The sequence below is a fragment of the Xenopus laevis genome, chromosome 3S (genome assembly GCF_017654675.1).
Source record: "Xenopus laevis strain J_2021 chromosome 3S, Xenopus_laevis_v10.1, whole genome shotgun sequence".
Lineage (NCBI taxonomy): Eukaryota > Metazoa > Chordata > Amphibia > Anura > Pipidae > Xenopus > Xenopus laevis.
Window position 1 is genome coordinate 122,394,051 of NC_054376.1, and position 21,093 is coordinate 122,415,143.

At 42.0% G+C, this 21,093-nt stretch overlaps 1 protein-coding gene across 1 annotated transcript in view; it reads right to left on the reverse strand.

The window, feature by feature from the left end:
* The window catches only part of dnmt1.S (DNA methyltransferase 1 S homeolog), a 39,941-nt gene extending 20,847 nt beyond the window's left edge, over positions 1 to 19,094 (reverse strand). The window contains 15 exon segments of the mRNA NM_001123360.1: positions 426 to 606; positions 711 to 898; positions 1,373 to 1,524; positions 2,106 to 2,198; positions 2,334 to 2,452; positions 3,140 to 3,249; positions 5,290 to 5,373; positions 5,456 to 5,504; positions 5,722 to 5,777; positions 7,688 to 7,763; positions 8,216 to 8,291; positions 8,400 to 8,607; positions 9,215 to 9,322; positions 10,359 to 10,401; positions 18,854 to 19,094. Of these exon segments, the coding sequence (NP_001116832.1) occupies positions 426 to 606; positions 711 to 898; positions 1,373 to 1,524; positions 2,106 to 2,198; positions 2,334 to 2,452; positions 3,140 to 3,249; positions 5,290 to 5,373; positions 5,456 to 5,504; positions 5,722 to 5,777; positions 7,688 to 7,763; positions 8,216 to 8,291; positions 8,400 to 8,607; positions 9,215 to 9,322; positions 10,359 to 10,401; positions 18,854 to 18,903 (1,593 nt within the window). The 5' untranslated portion in view covers positions 18,904 to 19,094.
* Positions 19,095 to 21,093: the final 1,999 nt, after the last annotated feature.

A 21,093-nucleotide genomic window follows, 5' to 3' on the forward strand; every position in this document is an offset into this window, starting at 1 on the left:
GCATCCCAAAATTTTGCATCATTCTCCTTAAAGGCATATTTCTTTAAGAACTTCCCGGTTTGCAGTCCCTTTTCTGTTAGCTTCCATTCTGCCATAATTGCTTTAATTGAGGCATATACCGAATAAAGTTTATTTTTTGTTCAACTGTTTACTGGCCCTTCCTTCCTCCCTGCTATGTCACAGCATGCAAATGATATCTCTGACTAGTCAAGAGGTAAGGACAGCTCAGTAAGCTAATGGGCGGGGCTTCACTCAGCAGCTTGTTTCCCCTTCTTCCTGGTGCTAACACAGGGACCAGAGCAGACTGGCAGCAGGGACTAAGGTACATTTATCCAGGGGGGCTGTTTAGAGAATTTATAAAAAAAACCATTTACTTCTCCTTTAAGATAATGGAAAGAAAGTTAACATGCCACTAATTGCCATACCTCGCAAACACCACAACGCCTGCGCTTGATTCCATTTTCCTTATCTGCATCCTTCTCTATTTGTTCTGAGAAAAAGGTGTCAAAAATCTGATACACAAGTTTTGTTGTAGTGGCCTTTGTTGGTCCTTTGTCCTTCTCTATCTTTGTAGGATGTCGGATTGCTTGTCTTCTTGCTGCTCGCCTAAAAATAAAAGTCTGACATAAGCAAAGGACAGGACTTGTATACGGATTAACTCCTACTGTTATCAAGCTGCTCATTTACAATTGCACACTGTTAAAACAAACCTTTTGCCCAGGGTAACACCAGCTAACTTTATGAGGTCCCTCATACAGGGAGTTACAAGAACAGGTTGCTCATCACGGTCACCCGCCTCATCATAGCTCTCCACTTGTTCCACCACAAACTGGGCATGTCTCAACAACGAGTCTTCTGTGAAGCGGTTAAAGTTTAAGCCTGAAGGTGGGACAGCAGTCTGAAAAAAAATGAACACATTTCTGCATTTACAGAATGCTTAAGTGAAATATGGTTTAAAGCCTACATGTGTAATAACGGAGTGAATCATTACCATTCTCCAGGACCTGGCATATAACTGTAAATGCAATTCCTATTTTGAAACATTTAGGGGGGAGATTTATTAAGGGTCGAATTGAAAATTCTAAATTTTTTTTTTTTATGGTCAAAATGGTCAAATGTGGCTAGGGAATTATCCAAACTCGATTAGTTTTGAAAAAAAAAAAAAAAAATAGAATTTCTAGATTCATCATACTCTGGCCACTTAAGAATTTGAATTAGACTATTAGTCACCTAAAACCTGCCGTGTTCCTGTAAAAGTCAATGGGAGAGGTTCATTGACCAATTTGGAGATGTTTGTAAGCTTCATGACATTCAAGTTTTTGGGGGGAAAAAAAACAAAAAAAAAAAAAAACATTCCATTGAAAACGCTTACCTCAATCTTGTTCAGCAGATCTTCATAGCTCACATCAGGATTATTCTGAAGGAATTCCACAACTATCTTACTCATGTAAATCTTCTCCTGCATCAGAGCAAAGATGCTGCTGTACTCTTCACTGGAATCCATTAGGATGTAGTCCGCAAAAGCTGCAAGTCAAAAAAGGATCAACAGTTCGATTGTGAGCACAACAACATTTTCCTGAAAACAAGAGGCAAGCCCCATGGTGTTAAGTGTCCAATATGTACAGGGGAGTAACTAGATATTACTGGGACCCACAGCAAATTCTCTCAGGCCTCCAAAATGTCTAGAGGTGGACATGTTCTACCAATGTTTATTGAAATTGTACACGAGTTAGGGGCCCCTATACCTCCTGAACCCCCCCTGCAGCCACGGGGTCTGCTTCCTCTGTAGTTAAGCCCCTGCATAAGTATAATATTGTGTCCATATGTAGAATATTCTACACAAGTCAGGCTGCACATCTTTGGAATCAAAAGTGTAGAATTAAAGCACTGGTTAGACAAATCCCATGCCGCAGCTTGTGGCGCAATACTCCCCTCCCCCCCCCCCGGCAATAAACAATCCACCGATATCTTGGAAAGGGAAAGTAACCCCTCAAAAAAAAGTAGTGTGTTTGCAAGGGAACCTTTCAAGGTATTTAATTACTGAAACCTATTGCTTTAGTATTCATTGAACTATATACACATTTTAGAGATCTTTGTGGTCTTACCTGTTGTAAACCCAATCAAAGCCTTTTCTCCTCCATCAAAACCAGTTATCCACCAAGAGTTAATGGGACCAAGTTTCTTTGCTCGTACACCACCTAAAAAGGAGAAAAGAAAAAAATACAAAAAAAATAAAGTTGACTGAACAGAAAAATCCAGTTTTGTAGCAACAGCCTATGAGATGAGAGAAATAGGAATCCTTATGTAAATGAGCATCCTGAATTATCACTTACCATCCAGAGAAGGGTTGTCATCATAAATGGGTTTTACAACACCACTGAAGTACAGCTCAACGTTCTTCTCAATCAGGCCAGAATCAAAAGGACATAAATGACCCCTTTTGTCATAAATGCTGAAAACAAGAGAAAACACTCAAGACCAAGGAACGTTTATAACTTTTACAGTGCATGTGTGGACTAGCTGTATTGAAAATACGATATTTGAGACGGTACATGAATGTCATTTGCTTGGCATGTTATAGTGGATAGTTTGACTAATATAAATGAATGCTGTAGACGAGCTGCAGCAAAGCTTTCTATAGTTGAACAATTTTACATTTGTCTGGGGATAGCACCAAAATTGCATGGGTTCTGGTAAAACCTAAAATTAGAGAGGGGGGTGGAAGGGAAGCCACATACCACAAAAACTGCACCCTATGAAATAACGTTTTAGAAACAAAACAATTATCTGCCAACTATTCTGGGTAGGGAAACACAGTCTGTTTAGCAGGAAACCAGTGCTGCACAAAAACAGGATAAGCCCAATTTTGATTGCATTTAAATTTCATTCCTATTAACTAGAAAGATTAGGGTAACATTCAAATACGATTCCATAACGAAGACTGTGGAATTAGATATAACCTGCAGTTTTAGAATAACTTGTTCAGTGTTCAAATAAAAACAAAGGTAACAGGCTGGAAGCCTTTACAAATTAATTTTTGGCTCACTAGATTAGAATTTTTTTATATCTGACCCTCATAGTTCTGCTACAACATGAAAAGGACTTATCAATGCAAAGTCAAACAGCGGTTTCTAAATACCTGAAGCATGTAACTTTATGTTGTGGGAGATCATCATAGCTCTCAAAACCATCCTCATTGGCTTCAAAAAGGGATAAGCGCTCATCTGTTAACATCTCTGGCTCCTCTAGCTGGAAAAACACCATAGGATTCATCAATTACTTAACTGGTGGGAACCAAAAGCAATCTTAAAACTTGACCAATTGATGAAAAAAAAAAAAAAAGTGGGTAAAGCCTGTAATTGCATAATCTGGGGACAACAGGAGTCTGGGTTATAGCAGTAAAAAAAAAAAGTTTTGCAGTGAATAGGAGTCCAGCATACACTGGACCGAAAACCAAGTCCTGAAGACAAAGTAGCCAGTAAGCCTTTAAAAAAAGTGAATGTAAAATTGATGAGGGGGCTATTCTAAGCACTTTTGTCATTTACATTATTTATTTTCTTTTTATTCCAAGATATTAAGGGATACATGTGCTGTTAATATGAATGAATTTTGTTACAATAGCGCCACCTGCTGGTCAGTTTCCCACCAGTCTGACCACCAAGTAGTCAAGGAAGTTGTCAGGAGAAAGAAAGAGGCTGCTCTGATGTTCTTCTGCTTAGGAAAATAATTAGAAACCTATCACAACTGAGCAGCTGTATTACTGTCTGGGCTGGGAACAGCACTGTCATGCAGTGCAAGACCCTACAGAGTATAGTGAAGACAGCAGAGAAGATCATAGGTGTCTCTCTCCCTTCCATCACGGACATTTACACCACTCGCTGCATCCGTAAAGCCACCAGCATTGTGGCTGATCCAACACACCTCTCACACTCACTGTTCACACTCGTGCCATCTGGAAAAAGGTACCAAAGCATTAGGGCCCTCACTACCAGACTAAGTTTTTTCCCCCCCAAGCCATAAGGCTCCTGATGTCTGACGTTTAGCATTATTTACTTAACATATTACATCTGAACTGTCTTGTCCTGTCCTGTCACTGCACTGTGCTGTCCTGTCCTGTCCTGCAGGAGTTGCATATTTTTGCACTTTGTCATTTTATCCATATAACATAGATGTACTGGAAAACAGACAAACATCCCTCCCTGCTGCCCCGCCTCCAGCCTGGGTGTTACCACTGGTAAATACCCCTACTTAACCTTCGGTGCAGATTCTGTGCAGCGGAGTTCACGGGCACGATCTTCTTTACTTTGGTAATCTTCAAGAAGAGAGCGGCATATCGGCACATGGGCAGTTGGAGCAATCTTCCGAAAATGATGGAAATTGCCGAAATGCCAGAAGACCCAAAGATTTACCGAAGAGAAGATAGTGATTTCCACTGCACAGAATGTGTACTGAGGGGTACATAAAGAGGTAGGGGCATCTTTGTAGGGTAGTGTTTATCATTAAGGGTTTGGTTCTCATTTAAATGAGAACTAAAGCTTAATGAAGTACTTAATGAAGTAGCTAGAAATGTTGTACATGATGTTTTGTGCTTCTGTAGCAGCCCAAGGCAACCACAGCCCTTTAGCAGTAAAGATCTGTGTCTCCAAAGATGCCCCAGTAGCTCCCCATCTTTTCTGCCGATTCACTGCACATGCTCTGTGCTGCTGTCACTTAACGATCTTAAGGACCCACTCAATATACAGCACATAGAATAGAAATGTCACAATATAAGGCTAATTAGTTATTAATACAGATAATTACTACACGGCAGCACAGAAACCAGTGCAATTAGCATCAGAATTTAATCAGAAAACCTGTAGCATCAGCTTATATTACAGGGGAAGCTCATTTTCTGCTGGATAATTAGTGACGAGCCCTAAGCTTAGCTTCTCAACAGCCAATCAGAGCCCACTGAGCATGTGAGTGTCACAGACACTTTCCAAGATGGTGACCCCCTGTGACAAGTTTGAAGTCCTGGATCATTGCTGCTATTGACAAGCTGAGACTTTAGCCTCGTGCAATATTCAGTATACAAGATTTGGCATTTAGCCACATTCATGGTTAGGCTTTAGTTCTCTTAAGACTTTGTTCTAATTTAAATTTTTGTGCACTGAAAACATTCTCTGTATAATCGAAAAGGTGTGGAAAGGGCTTCCAGATACACAAGCCCCTTGTAATCTACAAAGCCCGAAGTAACATTATATTTTAGTAGCCCTACTGTTTACCAACTTTTAAAGAACTGTTACTTACAGCATCATCTGGATCACCCTGAAAGTACTTGAGGTCTTGATCATCCAAATATTGTCTGCAGTCCATGCATTTTGGTGGAGGTGCCTGAAATATGTTATAAATCAATACAAAAAACAAAAAAAAACACAAAACAAAAAACTAAATAACTAAACAGAGGAAGACTTACCTTTGGTGGCTGAACAGGTTTTGCCATTTTACTCTCTTCAGCAGCAGGCCTTTAAGACAAACAAGTAATCTCCTTACAACAGCATTGTTCAACACTTTCAAATGGCTTTTAGAAAAGGATAATTTTTAAAGAGGGCCAGGAATAAGGCAAACAATGGATTATGGAAAGGACAAGAAAGTTGCCAGCTTTAAAGAGGTAAGTCACCGTCTACTGCAGTGTTTAGGTGAAATCTGAGAAGCCTTATGAAGACAAGTTAAAATTCTCACCGTTTGTCCTTCTCGCTTTCATTAACTTCAATTTTTATTCTTTTCTCTTCTTTTTCCTAAATTTCAGACAGATGTGCACGACTTAGCATTTCATTTGAAACTAATAGTCAATATAACCTGAAAATTAATTCAGTCTTTATTTTTTTCTAACAGTTTATCCCATTTCATTTACACGTAGAAATAAAACAGACATGACCTTGTGCCAGAAAATGGAGTTTTTGAAGTTGCAAATAAGTTTGTATTAGATCTGCGAGTTTTAATGCAAGTCAACACAATGGCAGTAGAAGATGCGCTATAAAAAAATGAGCATTGTGTTTCTTGATAAAGGTCACAACAGGTAAAAAAAAACAAAAAAACGCTCGCTTTCATTGTCTAAACCAGGGCTGTCCAATTGGCGGCCCGCGACCCTCCCTTATGTGGCCCTCCACATCAAAGTCTGCCTGCTGTGTCTGTTTACCATGTGTAAAATTTAAAAAAGTATCACTACAGAGATTAACTGTCTCCTGCATTTTTTAAACCTCAAATTCACACCTGTGTTCCCCCTGCATTGTTCATACCTGTGACACTTCTATTGTTCACACCCTAAAGCCCTGTACTGTTCACAACCGAGACCCAGGCTGAAACTGGCCACATTGTTCACACCTTATTTAAAATGCGAATGGGTACTAGCACTGTCACTGTATGTGGTCCTGATTTTCCCGTCTCCTGATCTGTTCTGCCTTCCCTATGCTCCCTGTGTGTGTCATACTTTGCCATACTCTGCCTGTGATCCCTATGGAACATAAGCCTGGTATTTGTTCTGGGGGGTCTGTTAGCGTCTGAAAATTAAGGGCACCTAAGGTGTTTAATCGTGTGCTGGGGTACCGTATTATACACAGGGGAGGAGGCATATGGATTTAAGGGTATGTCTTAATATGACAAACTTTTTTCACATACGAGTGCCCCCCCCCATACCTGTACCAGTAGCCATCCATTATACTGCCCCCTGTACCTGTACCAGCAAGCTCAGCAGCCATGCATCATACAGGCCTCCAGCAGCCATCACATTGCCCCCAATCTTTAACTGTGCTCGCAGCAGCCAAAAATAAATCTGATCACATCATATTGCCCCCAAGTATTTATGTACCTGTGCCAGCACAGCATCAACAGCAAATTGCAAAATATGGCCCCCGGCCCAAATCTGTACCTGGCTGTGCCAGCAGGAAGCTTCACACTTTCACAGTAATAGAAAGAACATCTTCAGTTCAGTGCCACTGTGCAAGGCTGAGAGCAGCAAGCGCGAGCCACACCAAGTAGCCCCCCAGCTCTCTGCCACCCAACCACATCTGTGATGTTAACGGCATATGCACGTCGTGCTGCACCGCACAGAAGCAGCTATTACTTGCTGGCAAGAGGGAGAAGGTGGAGAAGGTGAAGAAGGGGGATTTCACCCGACTGAGTGACCATGATTACTGAAACAAATTATTTAATAAACGTTTGAAAAAAGAAAAAAAAACCCACACATTAAAAGTGCGCCCCTCAATGATGGCGTCCTAGGGAGCCGCCTACTCTACCTACCCCTAGTTCCGGCCCTGATCCCTACAGTGAGCACCAACCATCTGTTTTTTTGGTGTGCTATTAATGTGGATATGGTCCTGCAGTAACATGTGGTCTAAAAACAGGGAGTGGGTAAAACTGGCTTCCATTATCGGCCCTCCACCATGTAGATTAGAAAAATTCTGGCCCTCTGTACTATATAAATTGGACAGCACTGGTCTAAACCATTGTCCAGTTTAAGTGAAAAGACTGCTACATAATCCTATTTCTGTATTTGTCAAAAACACCAAAGATCAAATTAACCGTTTTATATAGAGAAAGAGCAATAATTTCTGGTCCTTCATACACAAGGAAAACCTAAGAATCAGAAAACCACGAATAGATTTTCACAAAAAAAAAAAAAGTTTAACCAAGTATTAAGATTATTTACCTTCTCTTCTGGTTGGTCTGCATCAGCTGGAACATCTGCGTCTTTTTCATCATCACTGGATTTCCGCTTGCTTGACCTGAACAAAAAGAGGGGGGCAATCAACCCATAAAATAGAACGGGCTAGCTTTTAGGATGCGCAATAATATTGGATTTCCATCTGTGGCTATAATGTGCCCTAAACGAACATTTAGTTACTTGCTACAATAATAAAACAACATCTCTACAAGCCATAGAAGTCCTAATAAAAGGGGGAAAAAAATCCAGCCTGATTAATAAGCTTGGATGGAGATCAGTCCTTTATACTGTCCCGAATTTTTGCAGTGTATCCCTATGTAGAATGGTGCCAAATGTACATTAATACACACAATAGTCTAAAGTCGGCTAAACAAACCACAGTATTCATAAGGTGGCTGTAATATAACCCAGTCCAGTTTCATATTAGACAAGGGCTTGCATTACTATGCAGGTTATCATCTCTGGCAAAAATGTTAGTCTTTTTATAACCAGCAATAAAGTGAATATACTGACCCTTTAGTGAACATTGAGAGGATGGTGGGTTGTTTGCCTGCAGTGCTTCTTGATGTGCGTGCACGGGCTGGTGATTCTGGAAGAGGAAGATGGGCTTTACTGAAAACTGCATGAAAATATAAGATATTGGACAGAGGGAAAGCAAAGTGGAAACCAAGAGTGCCAAATAATAGCACTCACTTACTCTTGTTTTCTCCATTAGCTTTGCCTTTCCTAGTTTTGCGGTTTTTTACTACAGAAGTATTTGATTCAGACATCTCCACATCTTCCTCATCACTGCCACAGATTCCATTTGTGGAGCACCCATTTGTTTCTACGTTTAAGGCAAGGTCTCCATTTTCAAAGCTCAACTCCTTTTTCAGAAGAGCCTTCACCTTTGTAAGGTATCTTTCCTGCAAAGATAAGAACTTTTTATTTAAAGTACAGTCCTTAAGATTGAATTAATGCTACCATACTGTTAATTCACTTAACAGAAGTTAAACATTCAGGGGAACAGGCGAGAAACAGCCTCTGTACTCCATTATGTTCCTGCATATACAGGCATGGCTTCAGCCCGGGTGCAGACATACGGGGAGGATTTTGGTGCGGAAACTGAAAAAAACAAAAACTGTTCATGCATAAACCACATGGCAGTGCCCCCTGGTGTCAGTCACTCCCGACGCGTTTCATGACCATTGGGCTCTTCATCGGAAGCAAGTCTGGGGGAGAACGCTGCCATGTGGTTTGTTATGCATGAACACTTTTTATATGGATTGTGTACATTTGAGAATGCCGACTTAATGACCCCCAAATAAAATGATTGAAGTAAGATGTTGTGCATGCTTCTAATTTTGAGTGTTCAAGCTATTTTTGGACCCTTGCTCAGTGCTCACCCAAAGATAATAACCAATATTATCACTTAGAACAAAAATCCATTGTGTCTGCACCCAGATGCTGAAGGAACTGGCTTCATCCATACAGAACTGAATCTAAAGTAAGCTTTTATTATAAGGAATGTACCTCAGACAGTTCTTCACTGCTCAGCTTGCTCTCAAGATCAGTCAGTTTGTTTTTTGCATCTGCTTCAAGGAAGCCAAGCACCAAACTCAGTTTCTGTTGTACACGTTCCTAAAAAAAAAAAAAAAAAAAAAAAATTAGTTTAGATTAGTTAGAACTCAAGTGAAAGAACACAGACCGCAGCAGCATCTGTTAAAGGGCATGTCATCCCTAAATTAGAAATTTGCCTAAGAAAACAATGCTAAGCAACTTTCCAATACACAATAAAAAAAAGATAAGTGCTTTTAAAGTTATATGTAAAAACTATTGCTATTAAAAGCAGCATTTGCTTAAAGTATTAGTAAATCTTTAAAATAAGCAAATTTAGAATTGATGAGCGTGCTATTCTAAGAAATTTTGCAATGTAAAATAATTTTTTTTTTAATTCCAAGATATTAAGGGATATATGTACTGTTAATATGAATGAATTTTGTTACAACAGCGCCACCTGCTGGTCAGTTTCCCACCAGTCTGACCACCAAGTAGTCAAGGAAGTTGTCAGGAGAAAGAAAGGCTGCTCTGATGTTCTTCTGCTTAGGAAAAGAATTAGAAACTTCTCATATCTTTCCTAAGCAGAAGAACATCAGAGCAGCCTCTTTCTTCTTACAACTTGACAACTTGGTGGTCAGACTTGTCAGAAACTGAGCAGTGCTGCTGTAACAAAATTAATTCATATAAACAGAACATGTATCCCTTAATATCTTGGAATAAAAACAAAATAATGAATGTGTGCAAAATTTCTTAGAATAGCCCCCTCATCAATTTTACATTCACTTATTGTAAAGTTTTAATTATCCTTTAAGACCTGGTTGTTACTTTCAAACAAACTTGCAAAAACCAACTGCAAAACAGGTCTGTCAATCAATTGGCTTATGTTACTTTGTTTCAAAAGGCAGAGCCTCAGGGGAGAAAAATTTGTAATAAATATACATTGCAAAGTCACGTAGAATTGAGTTTCCTTTTACCAAGCAAAAACTATTTTTAAGGAGCTTCACTGCCAACCTTACTAGGTGCCTAAGCACAGTAGGGATTACGGTTGCAGATAATCTTACAGACACATGTTTAGGATTCAAGTCTATCTTGTTAAAATCCAGTAAACAAATATTACCTTCTCTGTCATTCCGTCCTGATCCCTCTCCAAATCCTTTAGCCTAAAATAGATTTGAGATTTTACTTTTAACGCACATTACAAAGGAAATGTTGTATACTGCTCATACTTCATATATCAAAACTGTTAGAAGTCATAAAGCAACACTAATACAGGCCAACTGTTGCACACGGGGAGATTGGTCGCCAACCGGTTTTCCGAAGTTTCCTCGTGAGGCAACGTCGGAAAACAAAGTGATAGGTATGCCATCCCGCCGGCGATGTGCCACCACCCTAAATGCAAGAATGTTCCTGTGAAATAGTATTTACATTTGATTACAGTAAAACAGTTTGTTGTAGTTTCAATATAATCTGTTAGGGCTTGGTGTTTGAGTCTGGCAGCTCAGTAATTCAGGTGCAGACTATAAACTGTTATAATATTGCTACAATTAGTTGCTACAATTCCACAGATACTTCTGAGAAATGTATCAACTATTGTATCAATTCTAACAGCTGCCTTAATGAAACCCAGAGATTCTGCTCGCCTGGCAACTAATCACCTCTTCTTCAGGGAACAATCTCCCCAAACTGCCTTCCCCCTGCTAAAATGAAATAAACGGCGCCTCCTTTTTCGAAGTCGCCCGAAGTTTCCTCGTGAGGCAAAATCGAAGTCATCCGAAGGCATCCCGGGGAGATTGTCGCCCCGAAGAAGAGGCGATTAGTTGACAGGCCGGCAGAATCTCTGGGTTTCATTAAGGCAGCTGTTAGAATTGATACAATAGTTGCTACAATTCGGCAAATACTTCTGAGAAATGTATCAACTAATTGTAGCAATATTATAACCGTTCATAGTCTTCACCTGAATTACTGAGCTGCCAGACTCAAACACCAGAGACAGGGATATTAAAGGGGTGGTTCACCTTTAAGTTAACTTTTAGTTATAGAATGGCCAATTCTAAGCAACTTTTAAATTAGTTTTCATTGTTTATTTTTTATGGTTTTATAGTTATTTGCCTTTTTCTTCTGACACTTTGCAGCTTTCAAATGGGCGTCACTGACCCCCTTCTAAAAAGCAAATACTCCAAGGCTACAAACGTATTGTTATTTATTACTCATCTTTCTATTCAGGCCTCGCCTATTCCTTTTATTCATATCAATGCACTGTTGCTAGGGGAATTTGGACGCAAGCAACCAGATTATGAAAATGCAAATTAAAGCTGCTGAATAAAAGGCTAAATAACTCAAAAACCGTAAATGTTGGAAGGTGAACAACAAAAAGTAGAGCACACAATACTGACAGATCTAAAACCCATACTCATACATTCCGTATACTAAATTGTACACACAGAGCTCTAACAAAAAAAAGCAAAATTAATGCTTAATGCTGTTTATACCGGCTTCCATTGTACTACACCTTGGCCTTTACTGGTGGCATTATTTCATGAGCAAAATGCTCATGAGTGCATGGGCGTCCACAGAGGGGGGCAAGAGGGGGCAGTGCCCCCCCCTGGCATACCCCCCAACAGTCCCGTTTTTGGCTGTCTGTCCCGCTGTCCCGTATAGTGGACTCAAATGTCCCGCATCCCTGTGTCTCTCTCGCTCTTCCTGTGTTTTTCGCCGAAGTCTCGCGAGAAGAGACTTCGGTGACGTCATAAATCTCATGAGACGCGGAGAAGAGAGGGCCGTGAGCTGAGGAGCGAGCGCAGCCAGTGGTTTGGAATTGGGCGGGAGTATTTGTAGCAGCACAGCGCGTGGGGGATTGGTCTGCACGAGGAGCACTGAGCACATATCATTTTACAGCCTGCATGCGCTCTTGTGCACTGGAAAACTTTAGTGCCCGATCCTTCCCCAACGCTGCTGGTTCAGAAATGAGTTACATTCTCAACACAGTCGCACTCGCATCACATGCCTTCTTCTTTGACTCTCGCCCCCCAGAAGGGTATGTCAAAATGCAGATTTAGTGGTCTGTTTTTTCAGTGTCTGGGGAGTTGAAGCAGGAGAGAGCTGAAGTTGTGTGTGGGGAAGGGGGGGGGGCGTGGAGGAGCACAGAAAGAAGTATTTAATCTCACTTCACTAGACTGTATTTAGGTGGTTAAATTGAGGAAAAAGGTAGCTTTTTTTATGAAACATTCTTTAATCATAATTTTTCTACAGTTATCATTAGCCATGATTTGCCTGCCTAGCATGTAGCTGCAGTGCTACCAGGGCTGCATTAAATGTGTGTTTCACCTATAAGTTAACTTTAAGTATTTTACAGAATGGCTAATTCTAAGCAACTTTTCAATTGGTCTTCATTATTTATATTCTATGGTTTTTTTAATTAAATACCTGCTTTTTCTGACTCTTTCTAGCTTTCAAATGGGGGTCAGGTCACTGACCCTATCTAAAAACAAATGTTCTGTAAAGCTGCACATTTATTGTTATTGCTACTTTTTATTCCTCATCTTTCTATTCAGGCCTCTCCTACTCATATTCCAGTCTCTTATTCAAATCAGTGCATGGTTGCTAGGGGAATTTGGACCCTAGCAACCAGACTGATGAAATTGCAAACTGCAGAGCTGCTGAATAAAAAGCTAAATAACTCAAAACAAACCAATAAAATAATTAAAACCAATTGCAAATTGTTTGAGAATATCCCTCTCTACATCATACGAACAGTGAATTTGAAGGTGAACATCCCTCTTTAATATATAGGCACCTAAAGGCATGTGCCTAGGTCTGTGGCTTTAGGGAAGTGGCTCTTGTTTGCCTATATAACTGTTTCTTTGACAGCTTAACTCTTGAATCTGATATTCTGACCACTGACAGTGCTGTTATATTGTTTTTTCATTGAGTTTCACAGAGACACTGAGACTTGAAGGCTGAGTAACGTAATTGGAGGGGTAGATCTAAGCAAGGTATGCAGGCAGGCAGTGGCGTATCTAGATATTACTGGGCCCCATAGCAAATTATTTTTCAGGCCCTGAAAACGTTTAGAATTTGTGTTTTACCAAGTATTATTATAATTGTATATGAATTAGGGCCTCATGGGGCCCTATAAATCCTGGGCCCCCTGCAGCTGCAGGGTCTGCTTCCTCTATAGTTACGGCCCTGCAGGCAGGATAAAGGAGTGAATAGAGTCTTATCTAAAGGGTAACAAACATACCAAGCTGCATTTTTGTGAATGTTTTTGTTAAATGGGCGTGACTTATGGGGGAGTGGCCATAAAGTGGGCATGGCCAAAAAATTTTGCGCGCGCGGCAGAACCTTCTGTCCCTCTTTTTTAATCACAAATGTTGGGAGGTATGCCCCTGGGACTGTGCACATAAGTTTCCACCTGTTCGTGCATTGGCCCCAGCTTACTGTGGTTTCTGTCGCGATCCCTCGAAGATTTTTCTTCTGTGCAGCAGAGTTTTCTTTTAGCTCCTTCCCTAGCTGCTCGCTCCCCCCTCCCTTGTCACGGTGCTGCCGGATCGTATTACTTCAGCTGTGACAGAGAGAGAGAGCAGCCAGGGAGCATCTGATTGGCCAGTAGCACAGATTGCAGCGCGGGAGAAAACGAAGGAAGGAAAGCCCTATATCTATTGCAGTCTGCAGCCTTGTACTTGTGAGTTCTGGGGGTATTTATACAATTACTTGCCCCTGTACCATCTGTTTGTGAGTTCTGGGGGTATTTATACATGTACTTGCCCCTGTGCCATCTGTTTGTGAGTTCTGGGGGTATTTATACATGAACTTGCCCCTGTGCCATCTGTTTGTGAGTTCTGGGGGTATTTATACATGTACTTGCCCCTGTGCCATCTGTTTGTGAGTTCTGGGGGTATTTATACATGTACTTGCCCCTGTGCCATCTGTTTGTGAGTTCTGGGGGTATTTATACATGAACTTGCCACTTTGCCATCTTTGTGTGAACTAGGGTTGCCACTTGTCAGATTGTCAGACAACCGGTATTTTGAAGGGTTGCCCGGGTCAAAACTTCCTGGATGGTTTTTCAAATTAGGGAAACTGTGCAGGATTCCCTTGATTGACCCGGCGATCGGCTGATCGCCGTGGCATAGCTCCACCCCCTGATGGCAGTGACACACCCACCTATCTCACAGGCCCGCCCACAGATGCCTCCTTGCCCCACCCTGGAAAATTTTCTGCGGACACCCATGCATGAGTGGCCTATGTAGTTCATCACGCGTACAACCACATACGAAGGATGGGGTCTGCTGCTATTTATATATTTTTTTTTTTTTAATTTCTATAACTTTTCCGTTGCTTCTGCCCTAAATGAAAACAGATGCACAGTGCAGTGCTCTTACATCATCAACAATGGAGTAGATATTTTCTGAAACAAGACTTATCCCAGGTAAGATTCTCACCCATACATTACAGATATTGTTTGCAGCAATAGCACAGCATTCTTACGACAATGACTTGGAGACTGAAGTTGGCAGCAAAAAAGTACTACATGTATGGGACCTGTTATCCAGAATGCTCAGGACCTGGATCTTTCTGGATAATAGGTCTTTCCATAACTTAAGTCTACTAGAAAATCATGTAAAGATTAAATAAACCCAATAGGCTGGTTTTGCCTCAAATAAGGATTAATTATATCTTAGTTGGGATCAAATACAAGCTAAGGTTTTATTATTACAGAGAAAAAGGAAATACATTTTTAAAAACTTTGATTATTTGGATAAAATAGAGTCTACAGGAGACAGCCTTTCCATAATTTGGAACTTTCTGGATAACAGAACCCATACCTGTAGAAGTTACTTGTATAAAAGCATGCAGTGACAGCTCTGCTGTAAACAAAATAATGCAACATACAAGCTAGGGAACAACTGGCTGCTCAACTTGCAATGCACCAGATATGGAACAGGCAATGATTCCATTAGGACATATGGTTAGCACATCCTTTGCATTATCACATCTGTAGTATTGAAATCCTTACAAGGATTATCTCTAATTCACATCAATGAGAGTCTCTTTAAAGGAACAGTAATGCCAAAAAAATGAAAGTTTACAAGTAATAAAAATATAATGTAGTGTTGCCCTGCACTGGTAAAACTGCTGCGTTTGTTTCAGAAACGCTACTATAGTTTATATAAAGAAGCTGCTGTGTAGCCATTGGAGCAGCCATTCAAAGGAGAAAAGGCTCTAGTTACAGCCGCAGGGTCTGCTTCTAGGGAAGGAAGGAATTTTTTTCCCCTCTGAGGCAAATTGGAGAGGCTTCAGATTGGGTTTTTTTGCCTTCCTCTGGATCAACTGGCAGATTTAAAAAAAAAAAAAAAAAAAAAAAAGGTTGAACTTGATGGACGTGTGTCTTTTTTCAACCTTACTTATTATGTTACTATGTTAGGGTTGCCACCTTTTTATAAAATTACAACCAACCGGTGATGGGGGCAAGAACAAAAGGGGCAGGCTGTGACTAGGCTTGCCACCTGGCCGGTATTTTACTGGCCTGGCCGATAAAAATGATAGTTGATCCCAATGTTATTAATAGGAAAAAAAGATAATATAGGAAGGCCGGTATTTTTTTCCAGAAAAGGTGGCAACCCTAGCTGTGACGTAAATGGGATGTATGTTATGTAGAAGGAGCTACAGTGCCTGATGGCCAGAAGGCAAAGTAAAGGTACGTTTTGAGCAGATTGGCTGTTCCCAGGGCCGCCATTAGAAATCACGGGGCCCCGTACAACAAAATTTTTGGGGCCCCCCCTGGGCCCCGCCCACACTGACGACCAAGCTCCACCCCATATCCCGCCCACTCCACATCGCAGTTAAAAGACCACACAGACATCAGCGTTAAAAAAGTAACCCCCCCCCACACAAGTTGTAAAAAGCTATTGATGGTCAGGGCCCCCTTATAAAAAATTGGTGCCCCAAAAAAAACGTTTTTTTTTTTATAAGTTAAAAAAAAACTTGGGGCCCCAACAAAAAAAATGTAAAAAAAAACTAAAAAACAAACAAACATTGGTGGCAGGGGCCCCCTTATAATTTAAAAACAAATTGGGGCCCCAAAAAAAAATTTGAAAAAAAAAAATTTTTTTTTGAAAAAAAACTGGCGGCAGGGGCCCCCTTACAAGTTAAAAAAATTTGGGGCCACCAAAAAGAAAATTAATTTTTTTTTAAAAAAAAAAAAAAACAATGGTGGCAAGGGGCCCCTTACGAGTTAAAAAAAAAATTGGGGCCCCAAAAAAAAAGTTTTAAAAAAAAGATTGGTGGCAGGGGCCTATAGAATATTAAAATAATACATTGGTGGCCAGGGGATTAAAAAAAAAAAAAAAAAAAAAAAAAACACAAAACTGTTGTTCAGTAGGATTGAACTCATGGCTTCAGTACTTCAACTTCGCCTCCTTTCGTGACTTCGGGTCTTTTCACCGCTTCAGGACTTCGGCTTCGGCTGTTTTCGTGACTTCGGGTCTTTGCGCTGCTTCAGGACTTCGGCTTCGGCTGTTTTCGTGACTTCGGGTCTTTTCGGCGCTTCGTGACTTCGGCTTTTTCCGTGACTTCGGGTCTTTTCGTCGCATCGGCTTCGGCTTTTCGGCACTTCCGCATTCGGCACTGAAGAGGCAAGACGTACGGCTCGGGCGCTCGTAAGGGGGGCCCTGATCTTCAAAAAATGCAGCGCTGCCGGGCCCCCCTTCATGCCCGGGCCCGGTACGCTTGTCCCCCCTGTCCCCCCCTGATGGCGGCCCTGGCTGTTCCAGATGTTCCGATTTGTGATATCAGAGGAATGTGGCCACTGAAGAACAGAACTACCCCTATAAAGAGGCGACAATCATCGTGCTGACTGCTTGTTTGCTAGTCTAGCAGGTTCAGGACAAGCCCAAACAATCTGTTAGTTCTGGCAAACGTCAGAGACGCTGCTGAAAGATGCCAAAGACACTCACGAGAATATGCCGTACAGTTTTGGTCTCCATCACTCAAACAGGACATTATTGTATTAGAGAGGGTACAGAGAAGGGCAACTAAGCTGATAAAAGGATGAAAAATCTTAGCTATGAGGAAAGACTGGCCAAATTGGGGATGTTCACGCTGGAGAAGCGGCGCTTAAAGGAGAAGGAAACCGTGTAGAGTAAAAAACCCACGTAGACTGCCCCTCCTGGGAGAAATGCCCCATACTTTATACTTACCCCTCGTTGCAGATTCTGGCAGGGAACTTCCCGGCACCCATCGTCCGGGTCCTCGGTAGGCTGACTGTGAGCTTACCGAGGACCCGGAAGATGGATGCCGTGAAGTCCCCTGCCAGAATCTGCAACGAGGGGCAAGTATAAAGTATTTCTCCAGGGGGGCAGTTAGCCTAGGGAGAGGAGGGTCTACATGGGGTGGGAGGTACGGGGGTTTTTTTTCTAAAGGGGTTTCCTTCTCCTTTATGGGGAGATATGATAACTATGTATAAATATATAAGGGGATCATAAAATCTCTCTAATGATTTATTTACCAGCTGACACAAGGTCACCCATTCCGTGAGAAAAGAGGTTCCGCCTAAATATTGGGAAGGGGTTTTTTTTTTTTATGGTGAGAGCTGTGAAGATGTGGAATTGTCTCCCTGAATCAGTGGTACAGGCTGATACATTAGATAGGTACAAGGAAGGGTCGGATGCTTTATTCACCAGTAGCTACTCCCAGCAGACAGGAGGGAGCCAATGAGATTAGAGGAGGGAAAGGGGTGTTACAGGGAGAGCTGGGAAGTGAATCAGTGGTACAGGCTGATACATTAGATAGGTATAAGAAGGGGTTGGATGGTGTTTAGCAAGTGAGGGAATACAGGGATATGGGAGATAGCTCATAGTACAAGTTGATCCAGGGACTGGTCCCATTGTCATTTTGGAGTCAGGAAGGAATTGTTTCCCCTCTGAGGCCTTTAATTGGGTTATTCGCCTTCCTCTGGATGAACTGGCAGTTAGGCAGGTTCTATATAAACATAAGAGGTAGAACTTGATGGACGTGTGTCTTTTGTTCAACCTAACTTACTACATTTGTTTATGTATCATGTTACTAATACAAGACTTCCTGTATATTTAGATTTTCTCCTTATTAATAACATTGGGGTCAGGCATCATTTTTACCAGTCAGGCAGATAAAACACTGGCCAGGCGGCAACTCCTAATTAGAGGCTGTTTAGGCCCAGAGCCTGTATTTACTGCCAGAGCTGCTCAGGCCAAAGGATACACCTATGACTAAGCGCCGGAAGGTGCGAAACGCGTAAGGTGGGCCTGGGGGGACTGAATGTAACCAAATATTTTTAATGATAATTTAAATAAAGAAATTTTTTACTGAAAAGTAAGCCTTTGGGACAGCTATCTTTTGGATACAAGGAATTTTCAGGCCAAAGGCTTGATATGTGGTGGCACAGTGAGAAGACATAAGTGGGTAAAAGAGAGCAGTAATGAGAGCAGCGATATGAACTGTACATCCCAGGCCTGTAGCAAACTTTGCGCCTTATACACTTCATACGCGCTCTGGCCAATCACTTTAATCCGCGCAGGGGATTGTGGGAAGTGTATCCAGGCGCATAGGCGAGACGGAACTACTTATGAGTCTTACCGTTTCCTGACATCAGCAGGCAGAGCCAGGGAAGCGGACTGGGCCGGCATGGCTGTAGGGAACAGGCGTGAGACACACTCGGCCAAAGGGCAGCGCTTCTGTACGTTCCCTCACACGCAGCGGAGCCTCTTTTCCTCACGGCGCGGGAAGCTGTGCTACTTTCCCGCCACCTCAGTGGCAATAGAATGAAGGTTCTTTAGACAGAGAGAGAGGAGCGAAGGTAAAGCGCGGAACGACTAAACACACAACACGGTGACTCACGGGATGGAGCCGCCTCTCCTTTTCAAATGAGGAAAGAACAAGCCGCCGGGCGCCGTCACGTAACCCCGCCCCCTCCGCAATCTCCCGCGCTTTGCATTTACCCGCGAAACAAAACGGGAGAACCCAAGGCAAGCGCTGATTGGTGGGTAGGAACAGCGCGGGGCGTTTCTATTCGCATTATGGAGGGGAAGTCTATGCAGATCATTCATTCGGCTTTACTGTTAACCCCGCCCCCATAGCGTGAATATTTTAGGGCTGTTCCCAGCGCGCCGTGTTCTTCCGCTCATACTGAGGCCTCGATGAGTTCAGAGTGGAAGAAGGGGGTGGAGCAACGTAATGACGCACAGCGCCTGCGTTAGTGTTGACAGAGCGTGCTCTCTGGTGACTTGACAAGTGCTGGCGCCAAAAAGTGTGCTGTAAAACAAAACGTTTGTCTGTTGTTTAGAATCGGACCCGGTGTTCAGAGGCTGCGTGTGATTTATAAAACCTGTTTCAATGTCTAACAGGTGTTTCACATACGTCCCAACATTTTGGAAATAGAAAGAGGAGCAGAAAGTTTTGCCCACGCCCATTTATGGCCACACCCCCTAATGACTGTTCCTGATGGAAAATGTGGCTAGTTATGAAGGTTTGAACATATTTCTGTGTTTTATTGTGTGTTTCCCCACGAAATTGGTACAATAGTTTCTTTGCTTATCTAAAATTGTTACAAAAGTATCTAAGTGCAGCTGCCATGTGTTCTGGGCTCTCTGCCAAAAGCCAATTAAGTTTTAGAAACGTTGTATCTGTTTCTGGCTGTTCAGGGCAGGAGATCAGAGACAAAAGTCGGGACATTTCAGTACTGCGGGCTGAGCTGTCGAAACCAGGACTATCATTTGGGAGGTATCGTGATTGTTTAGTACACGCTTAAAGGGCAAGACCAACCCACAATTTTAAGCAAGTTTCCAGGATGCATTCATTAAACCTTTTCAGTGTTTTTAATGTTATTTGTAAAAACAATTGTTATTGAAATCGGCATTTGTTTAACTACTGGTTGTTGCTTTTTGAACAATGTTGCAAAAGTCATAGTTCCTCAGCAAGCAGCATCTGTGGAATATTCGCAACTATTGTATCAATTATACCCCGGATGATAGTGATGTGCGGGTCAGGGTTTTCCTGACCCGCACCTGACCCTAATCCGCCCTGCTCCAGCCCACGCCTGCGCTTCCGGGGGCCTTTTATAGACCCGCCGATGATGTCACAATGACGGGGTGGGGCGAGCAGACGCGAGACTATAAAACAGGAAGTCGGAAGCCGGTATTTGAAGGTAGCGGGGAGAGCAGGAGAAGAGCTCAACCCGCACCCGCCCGCCACCCGCAAGGAGCAATGCGAGGTCAACCCGAACCCGCCAGACATCACTACCGGACGAATCTCGGGCATTTTGCTCAGCAGGGCCAAAGATTCGAAATGTATCAACTAATATACTGATTTAAACCAGTTTACAAAGTTGGTGACCCCCGCCCCCCTTTCCCCAAAGAGCTGATTCAGAAAGACATAAGAAGGTGAAAAATGAAACTTGAGACTGCAATTTTTAGAAGAATAGTCACAAATACAAATTGATTTAAAAAAAACTTTCTGGCGAGCAACCCGAAAACAACTGAACTTGTATAAAACTGTTGGAAGGTGAACAACCCCTTAAACAAAAACACACTCGGTATACATGCTGAGAATGGCAGCACCAGGAGTAATACAATGTACGAATTCTGCCGCACACCTGTACTCTACTTCCTCTGCAATGGTGGTGCTGGTCCTCTGTAGGCCGTCCGGGTCCCCTAGTGACAGCAATTGATTGAAAACAGATTGTTTTGGTACAACAATTTCAGGAGAGGGGGTATAAAAAAGGTGAATTACAGGGTATAAAAGGTGAAGTGTTGGGCATGGAAAGAAAAGAGCTTCTGGAAACTAAAAAGAGAGATATGAAAAACAGACAGCATAATATA